Source organism: Mytilus trossulus, chromosome 6 (assembly GCF_036588685.1).
Source record: "Mytilus trossulus isolate FHL-02 chromosome 6, PNRI_Mtr1.1.1.hap1, whole genome shotgun sequence".
Taxonomy (NCBI): Eukaryota; Metazoa; Mollusca; class Bivalvia; order Mytilida; family Mytilidae; genus Mytilus; species Mytilus trossulus.
The window spans coordinates 23,546,371-23,569,606 of record NC_086378.1 but is presented as its reverse complement, the minus strand read 5'-3'; the positions used below and the strand labels follow the sequence as shown (position 1 = coordinate 23,569,606).

General features: G+C 32.4%; 1 protein-coding gene across 1 annotated transcript; it reads right to left on the bottom strand.

Annotated features, from left to right (window-relative positions):
- Positions 1–13,597: 13,597 nt before the first annotated feature.
- LOC134720954 (charged multivesicular body protein 1a-like) lies at positions 13,598–23,102 on the bottom strand. The gene is made up of 8 exons (XM_063583570.1): positions 23,020–23,102; positions 21,402–21,421; positions 20,827–20,904; positions 19,479–19,625; positions 18,963–19,031; positions 17,753–17,812; positions 16,845–17,038; positions 13,598–14,447 (listed from the first exon to the last, which is right to left on the bottom strand). Exons 1-8 carry the CDS (start codon positions 23,024–23,026, stop codon positions 14,426–14,428), a joined length of 597 nt encoding a protein of 198 aa, XP_063439640.1. The 5' UTR covers positions 23,027–23,102; the 3' UTR covers positions 13,598–14,425.
- Positions 23,103–23,236: the final 134 nt, after the last annotated feature.

The following is a 23,236-nucleotide window of genomic DNA, read 5'->3' as shown; positions in this document are numbered from 1 at the left end:
TACATGGCAGCTACATGTTCAATTCGAAACGGTTTATTATAATAGTGACTAGTGTTTTGACACAATATAAATCATATAATGCAAGTTATTGTGATTGTATAAACTAACACCCTGTACTTTGGCTGTACAAGTTGTGAAAGGGCATCGGTTGTCAAGTGGTTTATGAGAGAGGCTAAAGATACCAAATAAACAAACAAACTCATTAGCCGAGAATTGATTGACAACGTCATAGTTAATAAAAAACACAGATAAAGACCAACAAAAAGACTGTACATGAAAAATATAGAAAACTAGACACAGTAATCGAACCACTGTCTCACTAGCCTATCAACACTGGGGTAGTGATTTCGCAAACCGAACATTGCAGGTCGGTTCGACTGACTTGCAATTTAACTTTCCGTATAAACAGTCGTTGGTTCTATTCGGGCATTCCGATTTTTCTCCACAAATAAAGACTAACCGCCAAAAAAAAAACATATATAAGTGCTGGAAGTGACGTCAAATACCAATCAATCAATACGTCACGATAATGATCTACGGTTTGCATATGATTGGCGAGTTAATTAATTATACCCCCGCTTTGAAAAAAGGGGGGTATACTGTTTTACCTCTGTCTGTCAGTCCGTCCCATGAAACTTTCGTCACATTTTTTTCAGGAACTACATATCCACCCTTTCTGTAATTTGGTATCAACATTTATATATGTCAGCCATACCGTGTGATGCGTTTTCAGATTCATCATTCATCGACTTCCTGTTTACCGAACACTTGTATGATTTTACACATGATAGCCAAGTTGAAAATGCTTGTCACATTTTTCTCAGGAACTACAATACAAGGATTTCTGAAATTTGGTTTCAGGATTTATATAAGTCAGCTATATCGTGTGATGCGTTTTCAGATTCATCACTCGACAACTTCCTGTTTACCGAACACTTGCATATTTTTACACTATTAATATTATCCACTTGCGGCGGGGGTATCATCAGTGAGCAGTAGCTCGCAGTTTCACTTGTTATATATTGTAAATTAGGTTTATGGGTGTAGCAATGCTGTCAGTTTTTTGTTTTGTTTAATATATATATTTGCTTTGTATATTGATTGATTGGATGATACAGTCAACTACACTTAATAACATTACGCATAATTGCATAATTTAGTTATTTTCATAGTTTTCACCTTCACAAAACCATTTCTATTCATGTAATATGTTAAACAAATCAGGATAATTGCTTGGGAAAAAAATCCAGCTCGATATGATAAGATAAAATCCGAAGATTTTTTATTTTTTTCCGAAACGGCAATATGGTAGGTTTCATTTTGCATTTGCTATGCAAATAACCGTAATTCTCTGTATATATTTTGACATCCATTTTGACTACTTATTGCCAAAAGTATTGAATGTGTAAAATATATTTAATACCGGTTTATTAATCTTATATTATACATAGTGTTTGCAGGGTAGAAAAGATATAGTTGATCAGTATACATATAATTAGCGAATCTATATACTAGAACTTGTATAAGTTTGATCAAACTGTCGTTTTGTATCTTTATATCATATGCAATTTTTATCTTTTACATTTATCCTTTATGACCTGTTTTTGTTTTTAAATTTTAATCTGAAAATAAAAAGAAAAGGTTTGATAATGTGTCTGTTTAATCTGTTTAATCCTTTTTATATATTCAAGGCAACCAGGTTATTGATACCGGTATTCCGTATTAAACTTCAGATGATTTCCGTACAACAAATGGAAGTTTTTAACTACCTTGACTGGCTATACAGCCCTTGCACGGTCGGTAATTGTGTCTGTAAAACGTTCAATGAGATGACTTTATCTTTACCGTTGTGAAACCGTGGATTTTAACTTGTTTGAAATTAGCAATTCCTTGTCAGGGAGATAATGATGGGGAACACAAACATATTGACTCAGCTTGGAAATGTTAAATGTGCTGCTGATTTGTGCTTCATAAAATTGAAAGTTTATAATCACATAACCAAAGAGATAGACAACTTTTCAAACAAGAAAAAAAAGAATGTAAAGTACGCACACATGTATACTGATAATAAAATTGAGAATGGAAATGCAGAATGTGTCAAAGAGACAACAACCCGACCATAGCACAAACAACAGAAGGTCATTTTTGAGTATGCCTATTTTGAGTAAGCTCTGATAATCCTGTGGTGAGGAACATCACTACAAAAGTCAAAAAGTCTGAAAAGACCAGTTTTTGACTGAATTTGCATGAATTTTTACTCGACATTCTTAATTTGTATGAATAATTAAAAAAAATTCTTGACATAGTATTGATTTGTCTAATAAGGTTCTTGATTTTTCTTGACAATATGAACATTGTCTTAAAATTTCTCGACACTTCCTGTATCATCTGATAAAGAGTCTGGATTAGTCTCGACCAATTCTTGACTGTCTTGAATTTGTCTCGATCTGTCTTGACATATTCTTGACATTCTTAATAATGTCTGAATGTGTCTTGACATATTCTTGACATTTTAAATAATGTCTGAATGTGTCTTGACATATTCTTGACATTCTTAATATTGTCTGAATATGTCTGGATACATTCTTGACAGTCTGAAATATGTCTTGACACTATCTCAACAGTGTAAATTTCGCCTGAAATGTGTCCGGAGTTATTCTGCCCTGTTTATGACATTCTATAACTGCTATATACTTCTTTTACAATTGCTAAACGAAACTTTGCAAAATCAAGGATCAGTTTGGTATAGTAAGATACCCTTTTTGTGCACCTAAGTTGGAATACCCTGAATAATCCCCCATGAAGTTTAATTTTGATTTTTCTTTTATCAAATATATAATTAATTGTGTTCACTTGGAAGTAACTGACAAACAGCATTTATATTTTTTTGATAGGTCCCATTATGAATACTTTTTTTTATCATTCCTGGAGAAGATAATAATTTTCTTTTAATCTTTGAATGGTCGATAACTGATAAGTTGTATGGCCTATTACAGGTAAATCAGTAATTTCTATTTAACAGTGGCGTGTATTCTGGGGTGTGGAACATCCTGTCCTTGTGTAATACTTTATATATTTTCCAACAGATGACATTACACAAATGTTTCTTCTGTTTAATAAATGATTTGTATAATAAATATTTACCCTATTAACCTTGAATATTATGAATGTAGAATGAAATATGTCTACAATATCATTGGTGTTAATCATTTAATTAATAGCAGTTTTAGGAATTTAAATTTGTATTTTTTTTAAAAACCCACATTTAAATTGTTTTAAATCAACATACCTACTTTTAATTTATGTTATACATGTTATACATTATATTTCATACCATATATGCATTTGTAAAAATATTTAGATACCAAATTTCACATGGCTAACTATCATATTTGTTGTAAGAAGTGTTACTTAAAACAACAGTATGTTATGTAAAGAGAAATAAAAATTAAAGTTATATGATGAATATTGGTCATGATTTGTAAAACTCAGAACTGTCAAGTAAATTTAAGACACAATTCAAAATGTTCAGAATATGTCAAGCCATACTGAGAAAAAATAAGAATGTCGAGAATATGTCGAGAAATTTCAAGACAGTATTCAAATGTCAAGAATATGTCAAGAAATTTTCAGACCATATTCAGAATGTCAAGAATATGTCGAGTAAATTTCATACAAATTTGATATAAATGAGAATTTGTCAAGAAAAATTAAGACAAAAATCATACTTTGGAGAATGTCGAGTAAAAGTTCATGCAAATCAAGACAAAAACTGGTCTTATCAGACTTTTTGACTTTTGTAGTGCATGCAACAAACAGTACATATTTGGTCATTATGTATAAGAATATATCAGAATTCAATGACAGGAATTGGCTGATGAATTGGAAATACGTCCGAGTATATATAGCATGCTCACAAGACAAGTTGTGATTTGTAGTTCCCTCGAAAATCATGAGACCAATAGACACGGTATATAGTAAATCAGTATTTCCCCTTCACTTGCAGAAGGGGAAAATTATGCATATGTCCATCAGATAAAGTGTCCATGTATACTACCATCTGAAATATGATTCCTTATGCAAATAGTTTACACTGTCGTTAAAAGCATGCAAATGCGGTGCATGATACAGACGAGAAAAAAGTTAGGTAACATTGACTTAACCAACAAGCAGAAAAAACCTTGTTGCCTGCCTCACCAAAGGCGGAAGCAGGTACAGTAACCACTCAACAATTCGTCTGTAAGTCTGTCCTTATGAAACCTTCTGTCAAAGTTATCTTGGCTTTTGTAAAAGGATATTATTCACATATGTTATTCAGCTTTATAATTTTTAATTGTTTTTAGTACGAAATGTTTACTTCTGCTATGTACTAGTATCTACTTTCTGTTAGACGATCGTTTGAAATTTTCAACAATCAATCATTGTATTAGGAAAATTAATGTGAAAGTTTTCTTGGATTCAGTGAACGAGCAGATATGCCTCATTGCATGTGACCATATAACCCAAGATGTGAGCAACAGACTCATTAGAGCTTCTAATTATTTGAGCTGACATGAAAAGGAAGAAGTTATAACAAATAAAATATATTTGGTTACAAAACAAAATTCAATGTTTCAAGCCAGAATGTATACAGATATTATTATAAAGTCGGCAATCAATTGCATGCAGCATTGCAGGTACAGACCCTGTTTTGATCTTCTGATTTTATAAACCTAAAGTATTGTATTGCAGCCTATTGATGCAGACTTAAAAATATATATCTGTATGTATTCTGGCTTGCAACATTGTACTCTGTCTCGTAAAAAAAAATATGTGTCAGAACTTCTTCCTTTTTATGTCAGCTGAAAGAATTAAACAATGTTAAAAGCTCACACCTTGGTCTATGTGCATATTAAACAAAGAAAACTTTCCAACATCGTAGGAAATAAGAATTCATGAAACAAATTAATTGCTTTCTTAATCTTTTATGTATTACTGATCATTTAGTCTTATTTTGTATTTCTCTAAGCTCTTAGTATTTTGCTAAAACATGAAAAACAAATATAAATCCTCATTCATAAATTACTTCACCTAGCTTTAACAGCAACATTTGATAGTCCAGTCGATTTGTGCAGATTTTAAGCAAAATTGCTCAGATTGTGGTAAAAGCATGAAATTTTGCATAGTTGTAGTATGGGTGACGGACAACATTTTCAGCTACGGACCCACTCTAAAAATTGACATTGGCGGGAGTTGCGGCCATTTTTTAAATGGCGGACGTTGAATTTGAAAAAAATACTTTAAAAAATCATGAAAATTTTATTACTCAAGTTATTGTCTTGCAACTTGGAAAATAAAGTGATAATACGTATTTGAGTAGAACAACATTCAATTTTGTTGATATAAATTAGTTATACGCCTATAGAATAGACCACTTTCGAGTTCATCCGTCACCGGAAAAAACTCGTCAATTATACGCGCCTTTATCATCGTCATTTGTGCGTTTAGGGGCGTCGTCACTTCCTTCCAATGTTGAGCGAGTGGTTAGAAAACTATAATTCTATATTGTACGAATTATTCGGCAAATTGAATTCTCAAAATTGACAATCAACACTGCTGTCATTAGGGAAATGTCAGTAAGTACCTACAGAGCAACCATTATTTCTAGTTTATCCTGCACAAAGACGATCACTAAGACGCTTGATGAACGTAAATAGTGCAGGGATACAGGCGAGCCCCTCTATCTGGTAAATGACGTCATAAAGGCGTGTATAATTGACGAGTTTTTGCCGGTGACGGATGAACTCGAAAGTGATCTATTGTGTCCAATTTGAAAAAAATCTGATTTTTGTTAAGCCTAAATAGGTTGATCTTCAAAATCGAAGTCGATGAAAATAAACATTTGGTTTGTATTGTTAATCTGAAAAAAAAACCTTTCAAAAAACCTCCATTGGCATACTGAGCATAATTTGTATCATATCATACAATAATGAATGTCATAACGAACTCAACTGCTCATATGTTCTCAATGACATCATAAAAATCACAAAATAAATGAGTAGTAAAAGTTTTGTCAAATGATATAATTAAGAAATAATTCATGGGGGCTTGAATATATAGTGGTTTTACCACGGGTTGGCCCTTTATGACAAATATTTTACCCCTGAGCGATAGCGATTCTGATAGGACACATACGGCAATTCTTTTGGGACGTAGCGCTCTAGGTGTAGGCAAATATTTGCCGTTCCCATAAATAAACGCACTAATAAACTAGCGTAAAAGAACGGAGCAAACTGCATTAGTGACATGCTTAGACTATATAAAATAATGTATTTAGACAGTTTTGGATGAATTTAAATGATAATTTATTTATATGTCTTATATGATGTACAATAAAGGGCTTTTGCCACATTTTAGCATCATTTGTGTATGTTTCCTTGTGATGATTTTTGGATTCACAAGCGTGTGTTTTCCCGTAAAATGCTTACATTCTAACGTCATTGTTCTATGACGTCGGGTATTTCAATCATAAAAAAGCATATGACGTGGGAGTACAATCGGAACAGCACTGGCAATATATTCATATTTTACCACGGGTGTGTACTCAAAGCGTTTGAAGGACGTCATGTTAGAATAGCAATCACTATCTATTAAATATATAATTAATCCCTATCACATTGTCCGCCACATTTACACAGATCAGTACAACTTAATGATGCCTTTACACATTTACATCGTCCTCTGCAACCGTTTTCACCTTTACATCCACATTTTATAAGTTCACCACCGGGCTCTGACACTTGTTGTAGCGATGTCCAGAATTGTTCCCATAGCCCTTTTTTGTTTCGCTTCTAACCCCAGATGGAAGGTGATGGTATTTCTTGGAGTACAACAAGAGCTTGTCCCCAACAAAATCCTGCTTGGTAAGCAGATCTCTTTATGTGTTGGTTTAATGCGGCAGAGCTTGGATGAATGCTTTCTATTGATCGTCCTTTTCTCGTGGATAGATCTTTTCTTGCCCCATCTACACCCAAGCACTCGCTAGTCCTGTCATACATTAAGACGACAAAATCCTCAATGTTTAAAACAGTTTCATTAACACAGTGTTCATTTGATTTATCACTCAAAAGTTTGAAATCTTCAGTCACTGCATCAAAGGATAACCATGTGTCCCATGCAGTTTTCTTTCCACGATTCGAAAATGATGAAACTTGGTCAAAATCACTAAATGCATGGAAGCACAGTAGTGCATTTGACTTAGAAGGTCCCAAAAATAGAGCTATTTCATGAACAGGGATGTACCTGAAGTGTTTTCCAACTCCAAATCCCATCCATAAGGACGTTATGTTCAACGTGTGCACTGCTGACACTGCAATTACAACAACGTCGGTGTCAACGGTTCTAATCATAATTTTCTGCATTCCATTTTTTACCGCATCTGCAACGTGTTACAATATACGAGTGTCCGCCTCTTCATGATTGCACGGTGATAGGTTGCCTTTATTCTTATCTGGTTTGTTGCAACGACTTCGATTCCCTTTGTTGAAACTACTGTCGTCTGAACACTTGGAGTAAGCGTCAATAGCTGTTCTGCTAGATAGGCAAATTACTCTGTCTTGTTCTCGTCAATTCTAAGATATTACTCCCAATGGTACTTATCATTCTCTATTTGTTCAATATTTCTAACTTTATTTGCAACTTGTGGATCTACTATGTCAAGTGTGTTCAATTCTAAAAGATCTTCTTATTCCTCCAAAAACGAATTTCCTCTTTTGTATCTTTCAATGCTATAACTTGTTTCACAAAAGCTTCTGCTTGCTTTACTGTTCATGGTGTCTAATATTTGGACATTTACCTTGTTTATGCTTAATCAGTTCTTGTGAAAACTCGAATTCATTGACCGCACGTGCCATTTCTGGGCCACACATCATCCATCGAAGAAGTTGAGATGCACTCTCCGTTAGTCAAATAATTCAACCTTCACCCTTTACTAGCTTGTTGTTCTGTTCATGAGCATGATCAATAGCTATGGCAGAGAATGTGCTGTGCGTTTTTTTAACAACGAAATGTCCGCTTTCAAATTATGTAGCAATACAAGGTGCTATTGTGTTCAATGCAAACATATTCCGAACATGAATAAGAAGCCATCGAGCGTGATTAGGGTGATCTAACGCGAAAAACCAAGGTATCGACATAGTGAGAGAGTCTTCCTACAGGATGAAATTCTCTTCACGGAGAGATCGAACAAATATAATACTAGTAATGATCAGTTCCAGTTTCAATGTAAGTGACCAAACAAAGGGCTCTCAATTTCTCTCCTTTCTTTACACTCTTCGAAGCTGATGGTGTTTTCCGCTTGATCATCAACTGTGTCTAAATATTGTCTGTATGCTTTATGCATTAGCATATGTAAGTAACAAGCAGTCACTTGATGTGCATGTCGAGTTCGGGTCACATGTGATGCTTTGAGAAATGATTCTGCTGTTCCAGCAGATGCAACGTTTGACTGACTCAAAGCATTCACCCATCCACTATTTTCTCCAATTGTTCTCAAAGCAGCAATTTCAATAAGTAGACCACCAAATATTATTACAATATGATTTTCCCCATATCTTGCAGGCCAATTCCACTGAATGTTTTTAGCAAGGGCATATAGAGGTTGATCCCATGCCATGATTGGTATTTGTCCTGGGTTCAAGAAAGACACACACTTTTTAATAATTGTCATCGAGTGGCGAATCATTGCAGTGGACTTGGCTTCCTCTTGAAACAATGGTAAAACTGAACTTATGTCTAAAGGTGATACTTCGACTGCATGAGTCTGAGAAGGATTTGCATGAAATGTAGACCATGTCACATCTATCTCCTGACGGAAATAAAGAAATATTAGATAGATGCATATTTTTAATCCTTCGAAGATTTCAATATGTGTCTTGTAGGCTGCAAAATGTTGCAAACATGTATGATAATATAAATATTTAGAATGTGTTCTGCATGTCTATAGCATAGGCATGAACAGTAAATATAAGCAGATCGTAGAGAGCAACCATTTGTTTTTTTGTGGGGGCTATATGACCAATTATCTTATCCTATTATGTTCAGTCTAAAAAATTGTAAACTTTAAATAATTAAAATAGAGGGTTGGTCCTGTATAAATTATTTAAATTGGCATCTAGTCCATAAAAAAACAAATGGTTGTTCCCTTCAAGTGTTTATTATGGTTTCGACTACATATGTTTGTAATCAATAAGAGATGATTATGATGTAAGGTTAGTGAATGAGCAAATGCTGTGTAAGAAGTTGAAGCGTACATTGTAGTAGTAGCTGTAATCGAAATATAACATATATATACATAACTGTTGTTTATAGTTATTATTATATGAATATACGTACAAGCACTGCTCTCGACGTGTTCTGATATACAAATAGTTACTATTAAATTATGATACTTATGATTATGATCTTTGTATATGAAATATCTATACTCTAATTGCTGTGCACAAGAGAAGAACCCACATTAACTGAACAGCAGGCTATCTACAGATGGAATAGCTGTTGGCTCTTTAGGCAGTACACCTGGTGGAACTACTGAGTATCTTTCTGGTAACGGTTTTATAGTGTCTCGTTTCACATTTTCACTTATAGATGTCATTGCTCTAACTGTAACATAATTGTGCTGACTCGAGTGTTGGAAAAGAGAAATGGGAGTTTCATGCAAAGAACCCTTAGCCGAAGTGGAACTAGAATTATGATCAATGTTATCCACTGCTACTGTCGTGAATACATCACCACGTAGCTTAGCAGGACAGACTACATCATCGTCTTTGAACATCTCGCAAATAGAATTCCCCATAGCTGTTGATTTTTTCATTACTCTGTCATACGAGATACTGAGTCCCAAATTAGATAGTCTATCTACAAGGTGTCGTTTTCTCGTTTCTGCATGAATGACCATCCCCAAATATATAGGTAGCGGAGGCTCTCTGTCTGAGGTGTGATATGATGCAGCTGTACTCTTTCGTCGACGAATCGCACAATTAAACTGTAACAACTGAGATATGGTTAGTGTTGTCTGCGGCTCAACAACATTACTAGACTTTGTCTCGATATTTGGCCCACCTAGAATCAATATAACTAAAGATACTAATGTCTGAGGAACTGATTCGTGTTGGCAGCTCTCAGTGATTGTCCCTTTAAAGCTATATCGAGCCCTTCATTGTCGCAACGATAAGAAGTTGCTTGTTTCAGAGCTTCACCTACGTCATCGTTGAAAATTAAAAGAACGTCTCTACCCTGCTTGTTCGCCTGCAGATCCGGTATGGCAGCTAGTATCCGATTTTTCAGATGTGTCGTATTGATCTTTCCCTCAATAACAATTCCGATTTGCTCAATGCGTTTAAATTTACTGTCCAATTAAGCCAGATCGACAAGTTTGAAGATTGGTAAAAATATCTGTTTCAGACCGTGAACCGTCAATATATATATTCAATCAATTCGGCAAGCACAATTCCATGAATTACAGATTCTTGGTTTTCTTTTTTAGTCTTTTGAGTCTGACTTTTGCCTTGTTGTAAAGTTTTATCAAACATTTAGCATGATAATTGGCCTCCTGTTATTTCAAATCCCTAATACTTATTTTGGCTAGAAGAACAGTGTCCTGTAGTTCAAGGGCACATTCGCGTACTCTTTTGTCGATCATGAATGTCGAGGCATCGTGCAGATCGTCGGATATATCACTACAGAAAAAAAACACCCTTCAGGTGTTGCTCTTGTTGAATCAACACAACTCTGTCTTTTGACTTTACTGGCAAAATTATTCGATGTATCTTCAGTTTCAGACGTTTGCTTTCGTTTTTCCTGAGGAGATATTTTTAGGTTTGAATATTTGTTCCGACACGATTTGTGCCATTTGGCCTTATGATTCTGAAGTGTGCGTGCAATTCCGTCGCCTTCATCTAACTGTTCCAAGTTGATTGATGAGGGAAACCAATTCAATGCCCAGCATATGTGTATGATAGCATCAAAGGATTGATAACCAGCTTCGAAGTCAATTAGGAGATACCTGTATTGTATTTTAAGCTCCGACGGCATCAATTGGGGATTTGATGGTAGTTTACTGGCGACGCGTTAGCGGAGACTGTAAACGGGTATTTGCGACCATTAAATCCCCAATTGATGCCGTCGGAGCTTAAAATACAATATTGTTATCTCCATTCTAATGAAACTGTCATAAAAAAACGTTAAAACATGTATTTAAAATCTGTCATATGCCGTCTGCGTTTGCGCGTAAGTCCAATAGCATCAATTGTCAATTGATACCATGTAAATAAGTGACGTTATCCAATCAAAATGAACGTTACAAACGTTGTTGCATTATAATGTTAATTCTTTTGTTATCTGCTGGGCATTGTAGGTCCTCGTGTGTTCTCTATTGACATATCATACATTTATTTCAGTCTATATGTTCACTACTAAGTGTTTCCAGCGTTTTCAATATCTACAAGTTTGATCTTTTTCGACATAGTGTGGTCATATATCTTTATGTTATATTATGTTGTCAAATATTATTAAGCCAATCTGTAATTACAAGAAACTATGCATTAGATACCTTCATTTCGTTAATAGTGCAATAGTGCTTATTTGACCACATGGTGAATACCAAAAACGAATAGCAATATAAGAATGATTTGATAAGCTAAATTTAAATATGTATCAGTTCATTAGTTTAAATGCAAACGATAAAATAAAATACAACAGCAAAAAAAATATATTATTTGAAATTTTTGTTTTCAAAATGGCCACCATTCAAAATGGCCGCCAGTAATTCAATACATGATGTCCTCAGATTATAGTCCTTATCGTAAGTGATAAATATACCAAGTTTTATACCAAAAGGTAAAGTAAATTTTTTTTCACAAATTTTATTCTTATTTTATTATTAATTTCCAAGTAGCCATTTTAAAATGGCCGCCAAGAGCCGCCATTTTGATTTTTAGAAATGGGTCCATAGCTTTAAATGTTTATTATGACCTAAACTAAAACCCTGCAAAGTTTGATGCTTTTACCACCTTCTGAGCAATTGTTTCACAAATCGATCGGACTATGAGTTGTTAGTAGATCTTGACTTGCTGATATTTTTGTGATTTAAAGTGTCTACTTATCTATTATTTTTTTATAATACGAGACTAAACACTAAAATATTTGAAAATTGTCATTAGGAGTAACTACAATAAGGAGTCTTCAGAAATTTTGAAAACGACTTATTTGTACAACTCGTCTTGCTGATTATTTATTTTGCATTAATAGTTTCTCTCTATCAAATATAGTTTTGAAGATAAAGGGCAGATTTTGTGATCAAAGGGCAATAACTCCTATAAGAAGTAGTCTGACAGTTTGGATGTATATGGTCAATTGTTTAAGCTCAACCAATTGAATATGTTTGCTTACATAAGATTTTCTTTATTATTAAGTTTTCTAAACACACATGTAATAGACAAAACTTTTTTCTCCATCTAATGAGTTAAGCCGTTATCAACTGATTTTTATAGTTCGTTCTTTTGTTGTACTGTTATACCATTGTCCCAGGTAAGGGGGAGGGTTGGAATCCTGCTAACATGTTTAACCCCGCCACATTATTTATGTAAGTTCCTGTCACAAGTCAGAAGCCTTGAATTCAGTGGTTGTTGTTTGTTTATGTGTTACATATTTGTTTTACGTTTCTTTTTTAACATAAATAAGCCATTAGTTTTCTCGTTTGAATTGTTTTACATTGTCTTATAGGGGCCTTTTATAGCTGACTGTGGTATGGGCTTTGCTCATTTTTGAAGGCCGTAGGGTGGCCTATAGTTGTTAATGTCTGTGTCATTTTGGTCTTATGTAGATAGTTGTCTCAATCATACCACATCTTCTTTTTTATATTGTATTTTATCCATATATATTCTATCTTTAGTTATTTCCGTCTTCAGGAGAAGGGGGTTCCTCAGGCACACTTTTTTTATAACATACATAAATGATCATTGTGACCTTGTGAGCTAAAAGCGACTTGTCATAGTAGAATAAAAAAAAATTAAATAGTCTAACTAGTACTTCTATAATAAGAAAACACTTTAACTGGTATCAAAACAAGAATGTGTCCCTAGAACACGGATGACCTATCAGCACTATCATTTTCTATGTTCTGTGGACCGTGAAATTCAAAGAGAATCTCTACTTTGGCATTAAAATTAGAATGGGAACATGTGTACTAAGTTTCAAGTTGATTGGAGTTCAGCTTCATCAAAAAGTACCTCGACCAAACACTTATACCTGAAGACTTTAACCTAAAACAGGACAGACAGACGGATGCACAGACCAAACATAATGTCCATAAATGGGACATAATAAACATTACAAAACTATTTTAGAAATTATTATTTTCTTATATATTAAAAATCAACAGTAGATACATGTAATAGAATAACAAATGTAGCAAAAGGTATTTAAAAACTTGATGAAACAAAGATTGAAACATACAATCACAACATACTGCTACATTATATCCAAATAATGTTCAAGATAACTAACTAAAATAAATCTTTTAATAATTCTTATAATTATATTACTTTTATCTTTTTAAAAGTAAATTAAAATTTAAGACACAACATTTTTTATTTATTTTCTTAGTCTTTCAAATTAGATCTGAAAATTGTATTTTATCAATTCCCTTTTTTTAATCGCACCATATAAAAAAAAATGCTACATTCTTATCCCCATCTGCACTGATTGGACATTAAAATTTTAGTGCAACTTAAAAAAAATCATTTTGATTTCAAGCTTTTTTTTCAATTTTAGCATCAACTTTTCACAAAGTATGATATAACTGAAAAAGGGAAAATTTACCCCCATTCCAACCAAAATCCTTCTAAATAAAAATATGATATGTTTTTATATATCCTTTGATTGTTAATTATAATGAGATTTGCTTTCCAGATGTAACCATATTAGTTTAGTACTTGTAATAAATATTTTTTACATAGAGGAAATTATTTTAGAAAAATTAAAATCTCTAAAAACTGATCTGATTTCCAATCTTTGATCCATAATTACTCATCAGCCATGGCTCATACCCAATACTTTACTTTTAATACACAAAACTGACATTCTTCAAACCAACCATATTCAAATTCATTTTTTTCATTCAAATTCCAAAAAGGATAATTGCAATCATCTCTTGTGTCATTTGTTTTCATGGGATACAAAATAATGTAAGATCATGTCAGAAAAAGATAACACTCTTTCATACACAGCAACATTTTGTTTTTACTTGGCTGTGAAATTGTATCCCTTAATATTATCACACAAAGGTATATGAAATAAATACATTGTATTCAGATATGATTATTGTTCATTATCCTTCATGCAACAGTATAAATAGTATGAAGACTGAACTATGTTCAACAGTCCATGATTAATTCCTTAAGGATTGCAATCTGAAAAAGAAAAAAAAGAATAAATGAAAGAATATTAGAGCATGTTTTGGTATGTTCTTTTTTATATTTTACAGCTACTGTAAATTCAGAAATTATTGCGATCATTTATTATTGCGATTGTCATTTCAGACTGAAATGCAATTTTATTTATTATGATTTTGAGAAAAATCCTGTTTAATTCATATAAAATGTTTCAAAATGCGAGTTTAAATTATTGCGTTTACAACTCTGTCACATTTTTTGCAATAATAAAAACCTCATAATAATTTATGAATTTACAGTATATAATTCCTTGTTCATTTAAACATCTTAAAATGTTTCCAAATTCTTGACCTTTACAACCTTCATGAAGGTTAATCAGGACAAAGGAATCAACATGATCAGATGCATCAAATTCAGTATGCTTTACATTGGTTCACACAAAGATAACAAATAGGACAGTATACTGTATATTATTTCCATGTAAACTGTAGGTTCAAAATGTGAGCAATTCTTTCTTTTGTGAATGCATTCCTAATATTAAGCTTCAAGTGTTTCATACCAGTGTTCAACTAGTTAGTACACACAAAGCTCACAAAATCATACCCCATCCCTGAAATGTCTCTGTTTGCAAAAGGTTTGCAAAAGGTTAAAGCAAAAATTATTTTTGGCTAGAAAAATTTGTAAGGGTTCCGCGGAACCCAGTGTCTCGCCTACTATTGCTGTGAATCGCAGACTCAACAAAATTGAGGAAAAAAATCAATAAAAATATTCCTCTTGATACTATCTTTTGATTGTAAGAAGCTTCTGTCCAAGTTTGGTAAAAATCTAGGATTATTATTGAATCTAATAAATGTTTTGAAAACTTTAACTGCAGACTGTATGTGATGTTAACTGGAAGAAAATTGAAGTCCATTTAAAAGTAAAATACAGAAAAAATGAAGTTATCTTTTTACAAAATTTACTTCTGGAAACTATCTTATGATCATAAATAAGCTTCTGTCCAAGTTTGGTACAAACCCAGGATAGTTAAAGAAAGTTATTAAAATTTTAAAAACTTTAACCACAGAGTGAATGTAATGTTTCCCCGCAGAAAAACTAAGTCCATTTATAAGTAAAATACGGAAAAAATGGAATTTTATTTTTACAAAATTTACTTCTGGATACTATCTTATGATCATAAACAAGCTTCTGTCCAAGTTTGGTACAAACCTAGGATAGTTTAAGAAAGTTATTAAAATTCTAAAAACTTTAACTACAGAGTGAATGTAATGTTTCTCGCAGAAAAACTAAAGTCTATTTAAAAGTAAAATATAGAAAAAAAAGAATTTTATTTTTACAAAATTTACTTCTGGATACTATCATATGATCATAAACAAGCTTCTGTCCAAGTTTGGTAGTAATCCAGTACAGTTTAAGAAAGTTATTAAAATTTCAAAAACTTTAACCACAGAGTGAATATTTGTGGACGCCGCCGACGACTATGCCGACGGAAAGTAGGATCGCTTAGTCTCGCTTTTTCGACTAAAGTCGAAGGCTCGACAAAAATCAAACAATGTATTTTTAGTAAGAAATTTAGTGTAATTATGAAAAGTGGTCTAGGGGCAAAAACAGATGCAAATGTGTACTTAAGTATGTGGAGATTCCAATGTAATGTCTATGTCCATGTCAGCCCGTTCATTCAGATGACATAAAATAAAAGATGCAAAGGTATAATATAATACGAGTATATTTCTATGAAAATTTCAAGCAGTTCAGGAGCAGTTGAGATCACATTTTAACCCAAAGATCTCTTCTTGAAGGGATTGTATGAGCTGAGGATTTATAAGGTGTGCAATATTGACAAAGCTATATTATATACTCTATTGGTGGATGCCTCTGCTGGTATGCCTGAGAGAATCACTAGTTCTGCAGCCAGTACAGCACAGACATGAAAATACATGCAATTGGTGCAATAAAATTGGAGTCATTAATGTTATCTTATACAATGATTTTCAAGTCGTAAAGATTTGTGGCCTGAACAGAGACTAGACGTAGTATCAATATTATTATGGGTCACTGATACAGAACAAACACCATTGAGTTTACTACACAACAAGAATGTGATCTAAGTACAAGAATGTTCCATCAACATGATTATTTTCCATGTTCAGTGGGCCGTGAAAATAGTTGATTGGACTTCAACTTCATCAAAAACTACCTCGACAAAAAACTTAAACCTGAAGGGGGATGAACAGATGCACAGACCAGAAAACATAATGCCCATAAATGGGGCATAAAAAATACACTTGTATTTACTACTTAGTATCTTATACTGGATATCATCACACAAACTCTCTACAGGCTAAATTAATAAAATATTGAACCCTGTAGGCTGAAAATGATTCACAATAATTCACAAAAATTTATTCAAATTACCTTCTTGATAAATCATCTTCTTTTTGGTGTTCTGTTGTTTTAGATGAACTGATAGATGATGTGCTGGGATTGAGGTCTTTTAATTGATCTATCATTTCTAGGCCTTCCTCTTCGGCTACTTGCTGTATTAATTGATCTACTTGATCCTGAGGTGTTGACATGGTCATTGCTGCTCCCATAGAATTTTCCAATGTCTAAAAAATGAAATAGGGTCATGGTTACAATTTTATATAGCACTTTGACAAAAACTTGGATGGAGAGTTATCTCATTAGCACTCATACCTCATCTTCCTATATCTATTAGTCTGTAATCATGGTAGTTAAAACAAAATCACAAAATAAAAATGATCTAGACATCTGTAAGACTGATTTATAAGAACATTGATGCAAGTCACAATTTTAAATATGGTATAACAACTTGTCAGGCATGTTTTTTTACAATTGGTGTGGCCTCACCAGTCAAACTGTCTCAGTAGTTCAACTAGCCTATCAACACTAAGGTTGTGCGTTTGAATCCAACACATGGCATGTGTGCTCAACTCCAATCTAAATTGACTAATTTATACATGTAGCTTGGCAGTTTCCCAACCAAGAGTTGGAGATTCTCTCGAGCTTCTTCAAACAATTAAAATTGAAAGTGGCTTTTAACTCCAAATAATCCAATTACCATATCCTGACCTCTAGATGGCTTTTGGTTGTGTTTGGACAAATGTTGGATACTGTCTAATTAGCAATCATAAATAATTCCATCATGTACATTTATATTCATATCTATGACATCCATTGATATCATAAAAGCTAAAGAAAATATGCTATTGATTTTTTTTTAATCACATTAATAAGCATATGCATGCATAAAATTATAGAGCTTAGGTGGTAAAACAAATGTATTCAACAAAAACACTCACAGAAGTTCTGACATCTAAATCTTCAAACTGTTTCTCAAATTTCTGCATTACTGTTTCTACCTTGAAACAGAACAAAATTTATACATTAACTAATAAACATTATCTGCATGCATTCATAGCTAAGGATATGTTTGGAATATTGAATTTGTCCATAATGGCGCATACAGACACAATAAAATTTGTATTAAAAATGAAAATGAAATTCATAAGAATATCCGATTAAAATTTATTTGATTAAATATTTGTTTTTTCGCAATGCATACAATACTTCAAAGCATATTTTCAATATTTTGTTGAAAAATCCTATGTGAATGAAGTATGCAAAACAAAAATTTCACTGGAGGAAATGGTTAAAATAACTTCCTGTAAAAAATCTCACTATAATGTAAATAAATGAGGAATGTGTCAATGGGTCACAGATAATGCCCCTGCTTGCATATAACATATTTATTAAGGCACATAATTCAAGAACTGTAAAAGTGAGGCTACCCAAATTTGTACTTGATATGTGTTTTGTGGTAAGAGTAAAACTAATTGCCCCCTCTTCCACCGCTTGGCATAAAATCTGATCTATAATTCAGACTTTTTGTGCTGAGTCTTGGCATAAAGCAAACACCAGTCAATCAATCAACCTTGTGAAAAAGTGAATGTTATCTTTATAATCATTGGTCAATCAGTCAACCTTGTGAAAAAGAGAATGTTATCTTTATAGTCATTGGTCAATCAGTCAACCTTGTGAAAAAGAGAATGTTATCTTTATAGTCATTGGTCAGTTTTCTAAACATCATGCCTGGACATATCTTTAACTTCATACTATAGCTAAAGCATACATTCTGTCTATGTTTAGTACCACTTAAAGTTCTGTTAAATTTATTATATAAATTTTTTCACCATTGTTTTCTGTGTTAGATTTCACATAATTCAATTTACCTAGCATACACTTCACAGTAGAAGATTTTTGGCTTTTTCCACTTTGCCTACCAAGTGAAGCCCAATCAAATATAAAATAAAATATATAAAAATAACATTACGGTCATATGAAACAAGTGACTGGTGAAGAATAATGTGACTCCAATTCTTGAACCAATGCATGCAAATATCATAAAATTGGTCTTATGGGCTCGATTTTATAATTTTTATGTATCCATATTGTATTATCGTCAAACAAACTGTTAAGACTTGTCCCACCATATAATTTTGATATACAAACCTTCTCCAAGTCCATAGATGACATGGCTTTATCTAATGCTTTTGTTACACCTTCCATATTCTTCATTATCTGTTCGAAATAAAGCAGAAATCTTTTATATGCAAGCAGATATCATTAATTATGCCAGACATTAGCATAAAACATTAAAATAATTCATAAAATTGAGAAAGGAAATGGGGAATGTGTCAAAGTGACAACAACCCAACCATAGAGTAGACCACAGCCGAATGTTTTGAACAGTACTAATGTGTTTGACATTGATGGAGAGAAAATAAATACGGTATGTAAAATATTTATTCCAAAGTCATTTTGAAACTGAAAATATAATTTATGATCTTCAATTGCATTAGTTTTTTTATTGTTCTTAATTAAGATTAAGTTAGAGAACAGAATTCAAAATTTTTGTATTTTATATATGACATGTATGAATTAACAGGATTTTTTCTCAATAATGAAAAAAATTAAATAACTTTTTAGTCTACAATGACAAATTCACAATCAATTATTACAGCTTACCCCTTTCATTGTTAATGCAGTCTGTACTTTGGAGCTCACGCCATCTACTCTTGCTGCCATTCGTAAATAATTTAAACTTTCATTCTTCTTTCTAATTGCATTTTCAGCATATATTCGAGCTCCTTCTATATTTTTCTGTGCTATTGCCTGAGAAAAAAGAATTTAGAATCTAAATATAGGAATGGAAGATTTGCTCACCTTAAAATCAGTTATTGTATTTGATAATAAATGATATATGTTCATGTACATGTACTAAAATTTTAAAAATTCATTTTAGATGTACATGTATGAACCTTTTAGTTGACCAATACTTGTGGTAGCTGTCATGACTGTAAAAGGGTCACTATATTTATGATATTAGTGAAAAAAGCTATGTTTAGGTCTTCAGCCTGTAATTTCCAATTTATTGAAGTATCCTATTCATTAGATAGAAGCTAAAACAATGTTTCTTTCAGTGACTTGAAAATTTATTGTTGTCCATTCATTTTCATCATTTGATTTTGCCATTTGATAAGGGACTTTCTGTTTCGAAAACTTCCTCCAAGTTCAGTATTTTTGTGATTCTACTTTTTACAAATATCTTATGATGAAACTTAATATAATGAAACATATTAAGGTGGTACCTAACACTACAGGGAGATAACTCTGTAAAGTCAGCTAAACGTTTTAATTATGTTGTGTTGTTAAAGGAATATTAAGCTTCTCAATGATCAAAATCAGTGTTTGTCAAACTGATATATATATTTCTCTAATTCTATGGAAATTTATCCCTTTCCGAACCTATTGTATAAAAAAATTTAATCAACGTGTGGTTGCTCACGATCTCAAAAGATCATTGGATGATCTTAAGGGTCATGACCTTTTTAGCTAACTGGAATCACAAATTATGCCAACAGGTGTTAATGAAATTGACAACTTCATGCAATGTGAAAGGCACTCGAAGGGGATTTTCGGTTAACAAAAAAAGAAAATGTATTGTTTTAATCATTAGAGAAACAGATTCTTACATAGTTACTCGTGGTTTAAAATTGATAATTTAACTATCTTGATTGGATAAATCCGATAATCCACTGGTATCAATGTAAGAATCTATATATATAACCAGTGTAATTTTTCTGATAAAATGGTTGGTTCAAATTTTTTGAAATTTTTATATTTTTGTTTAAGGGTCAAAGTAAATACTTTGTCAAAATTTTATGAAAATTAACGAGCCAAATTTATTTTAGTGAAAGTGTTGGGTACCACCTTAAGACTGTTGTCTTTGATTCATTTTTTCTTTAGGGATAGAATTCAACAAATAGCTGTGGCTTGTTGTCATTTCACCCTGTGTTTGTTTTAAGTAGGTTACCTTTTTAACTTTTGCTTGTTCTTTCTTTTGTTCTTTTTCAGCCTTGGTAGCTAACCTCCCTAACTGCTTGGTAGTAAACTAAAAAGAAACAGTCATGTACTATTGTTTGGAGAAATACAATGTACAAATGTACTTGTAAAAACTCTATACATTAATCATACACAAGGTTCTTAGATTCACCTCAGTCTGTTTATATATCACTCAGTTTGAAATATCCTTTAGAATCATATTGTTAAATTAAATATTATTTCATGTAATGTCAAATTTATTACTTTCACAGGAATAAATGAGGTAACGGTTTTAAACTGCAGATGTATTTAGGTCTGCAATATGAGCAAGATGTGTAGATGTATAGTTATACTCATCTTTTAACAGTTTGTCTCTAAGTATTTACATGTTTTACAATCACAGCTTATTACAGATGTGCAAAAATATAATATGGTCTATTCATAAAGTACTCATGGGTAACATTATCTATTCATCATGTTCATTTTTGATTAAATTTCATTTTCAATCGTTTTTCATTGTTTTTCAGAATACTGCTGAGAAGACTTCAATTTCAATTGTATACTCACTCTGAGTTGGAACAAGGTATCTGAAACAAGAAAAAAACAGGTCTCCATAAAAATTCTCTATATATTATACACGTACATGTATGTATTTATATTATTAATCGAATATTTTTAAGAACTTGTGATTCATTAAAACTTGATCACATGTACATTTGTATTTACTCAGGTTGCACGCCAATACTGTTGTGTTAAGCTTTTCGTAGGTCAAAAACAGCATATTGCACAGGGCATACAGCATGTTACTTAAAATACATTCTAGAAATCCCCAATTTGACATTGTTCATGCAATAGTTGTTGATTAATAATATAACAATTGTAGCCTTTGGTAGAGGTCAATACGATGTTATATCTACCTAGAGAAGCATATCGACCTCGGACTTCGTCCTCAGTCAATATGCTTTTCTTAGGTCGATATAACCTCGTATCGACCTCATACAAAGGCTAGAATTGTATAATATCCCAAGAACAAATCACCTTCTTGACCATGATCTGCATAATGTATCAGATTATTAAGATGACTAACAACTATCAACTATCAATATAAAACATGATAAAGGCAAATGTAAGTCATAATCACATTTTAAATAAAATGTTTAAAAAAATTTACATACATGTATTTCTAAATCAAAAATATAATTAATCTTTAAAAGTATAGCCCTACAATACATGTTCAATGTCATTCATGTACATTTTTGTAACTATTTGCCACTTGTGATTTTTACTTCATATTTCATATAAAACTTCATAATACCAAAAGTTGATGCTGGATTAATTCTTGTTGGAGTTTAACCAACCTTGGTACAAATAGCATGAATAAATGCAAACAAAAACAACAGACAAGAAAAACTTTATGACTATAAAGATCAAATTTAAAATTAATTCAGACATTTATATGTCTTTCAACACCTGGTTTGTAAAAATCAACCATATTAAAATGCCAGCAAAATATGCTTTAATAGAAAAAATGTAAGTGACAAATCATACTACTGACCACATACATGACATACATGTACAGTGACTGAGTAAGTAAATGAGAGTGATGGGTTGAAACCCCTATTTTTAGAATTAGACATCTGAACATCATGAACATCATGTACAAATTTTCAATGGGAAGCTCGAGATCTTGATCTGTCTAAATAATAGGTGGTATCCTTAATTTATATTATAATTAATGTCTGTACATGAAAATGTTGTAGTACAATGTAATTTAGATGACAGACATCTGTAGGAAATTTAAGATTGCTGTATCATGTATCCTTATGAAAATTATACAGGCAAAGCATAAACCCAATCTCTTCGATGTACATTTGAATTGTTTTACATTGTCATTTCACGGCCTTTCATACTGTATATAGACTATGATGTATGAGCTTAACACATTGTTGAAGGCCTCACTACAGTTGTTCATTTCTGTGTTATTTTTGTCTCTTGTGGAAAGTTGTTTTATTGACAATCATGCTGTACCGCATCTTCTTTTTTTACAGTTCTAATTTCTCGTTAAACACTGGACTCTCACACTATGAAAGATAGAAGGGCAGTGAAACAAGAAGATCTTCTTAAAATAGGATTGTAAAAATGATCAAAAGATCAAAACCTAACAGCTATAAGTAAAGGATATTACCATCCATGATATCTGGTTTGTTTATGACAAATTCTCACAAGAAGTGACGTCAAGATGGTTCGATGAAAATGTTTAACCCTTCAGTCATTGGTTAGAAATAAAATGTAAACAAAGAAATTGAATTTCGCTGTCTATATTTAGAAAATCACATGGTTAACAAGAAATTGTGTATTCGCATGTAAGAACAACAAAAGATGTGTATCTAGATATAAAACAA

Bases quoted from the DNA above. Each gene is read 5' to 3' on its own strand.
- LOC134720954 (XM_063583570.1), bottom strand. The intron at 20,905-21,401 runs GTGAGTATACAA...GTTTCTTTTTAG, and splicing joins ATACCTTGTTCCAACTCAGA to TTTACTACCAAGCAGTTAGG. The intron at 17,813-18,962 runs GTTTGTATATCA...TTCTGTTTCAAG, and splicing joins CATCTATGGACTTGGAGAAG to GTAGAAACAGTAATGCAGAA.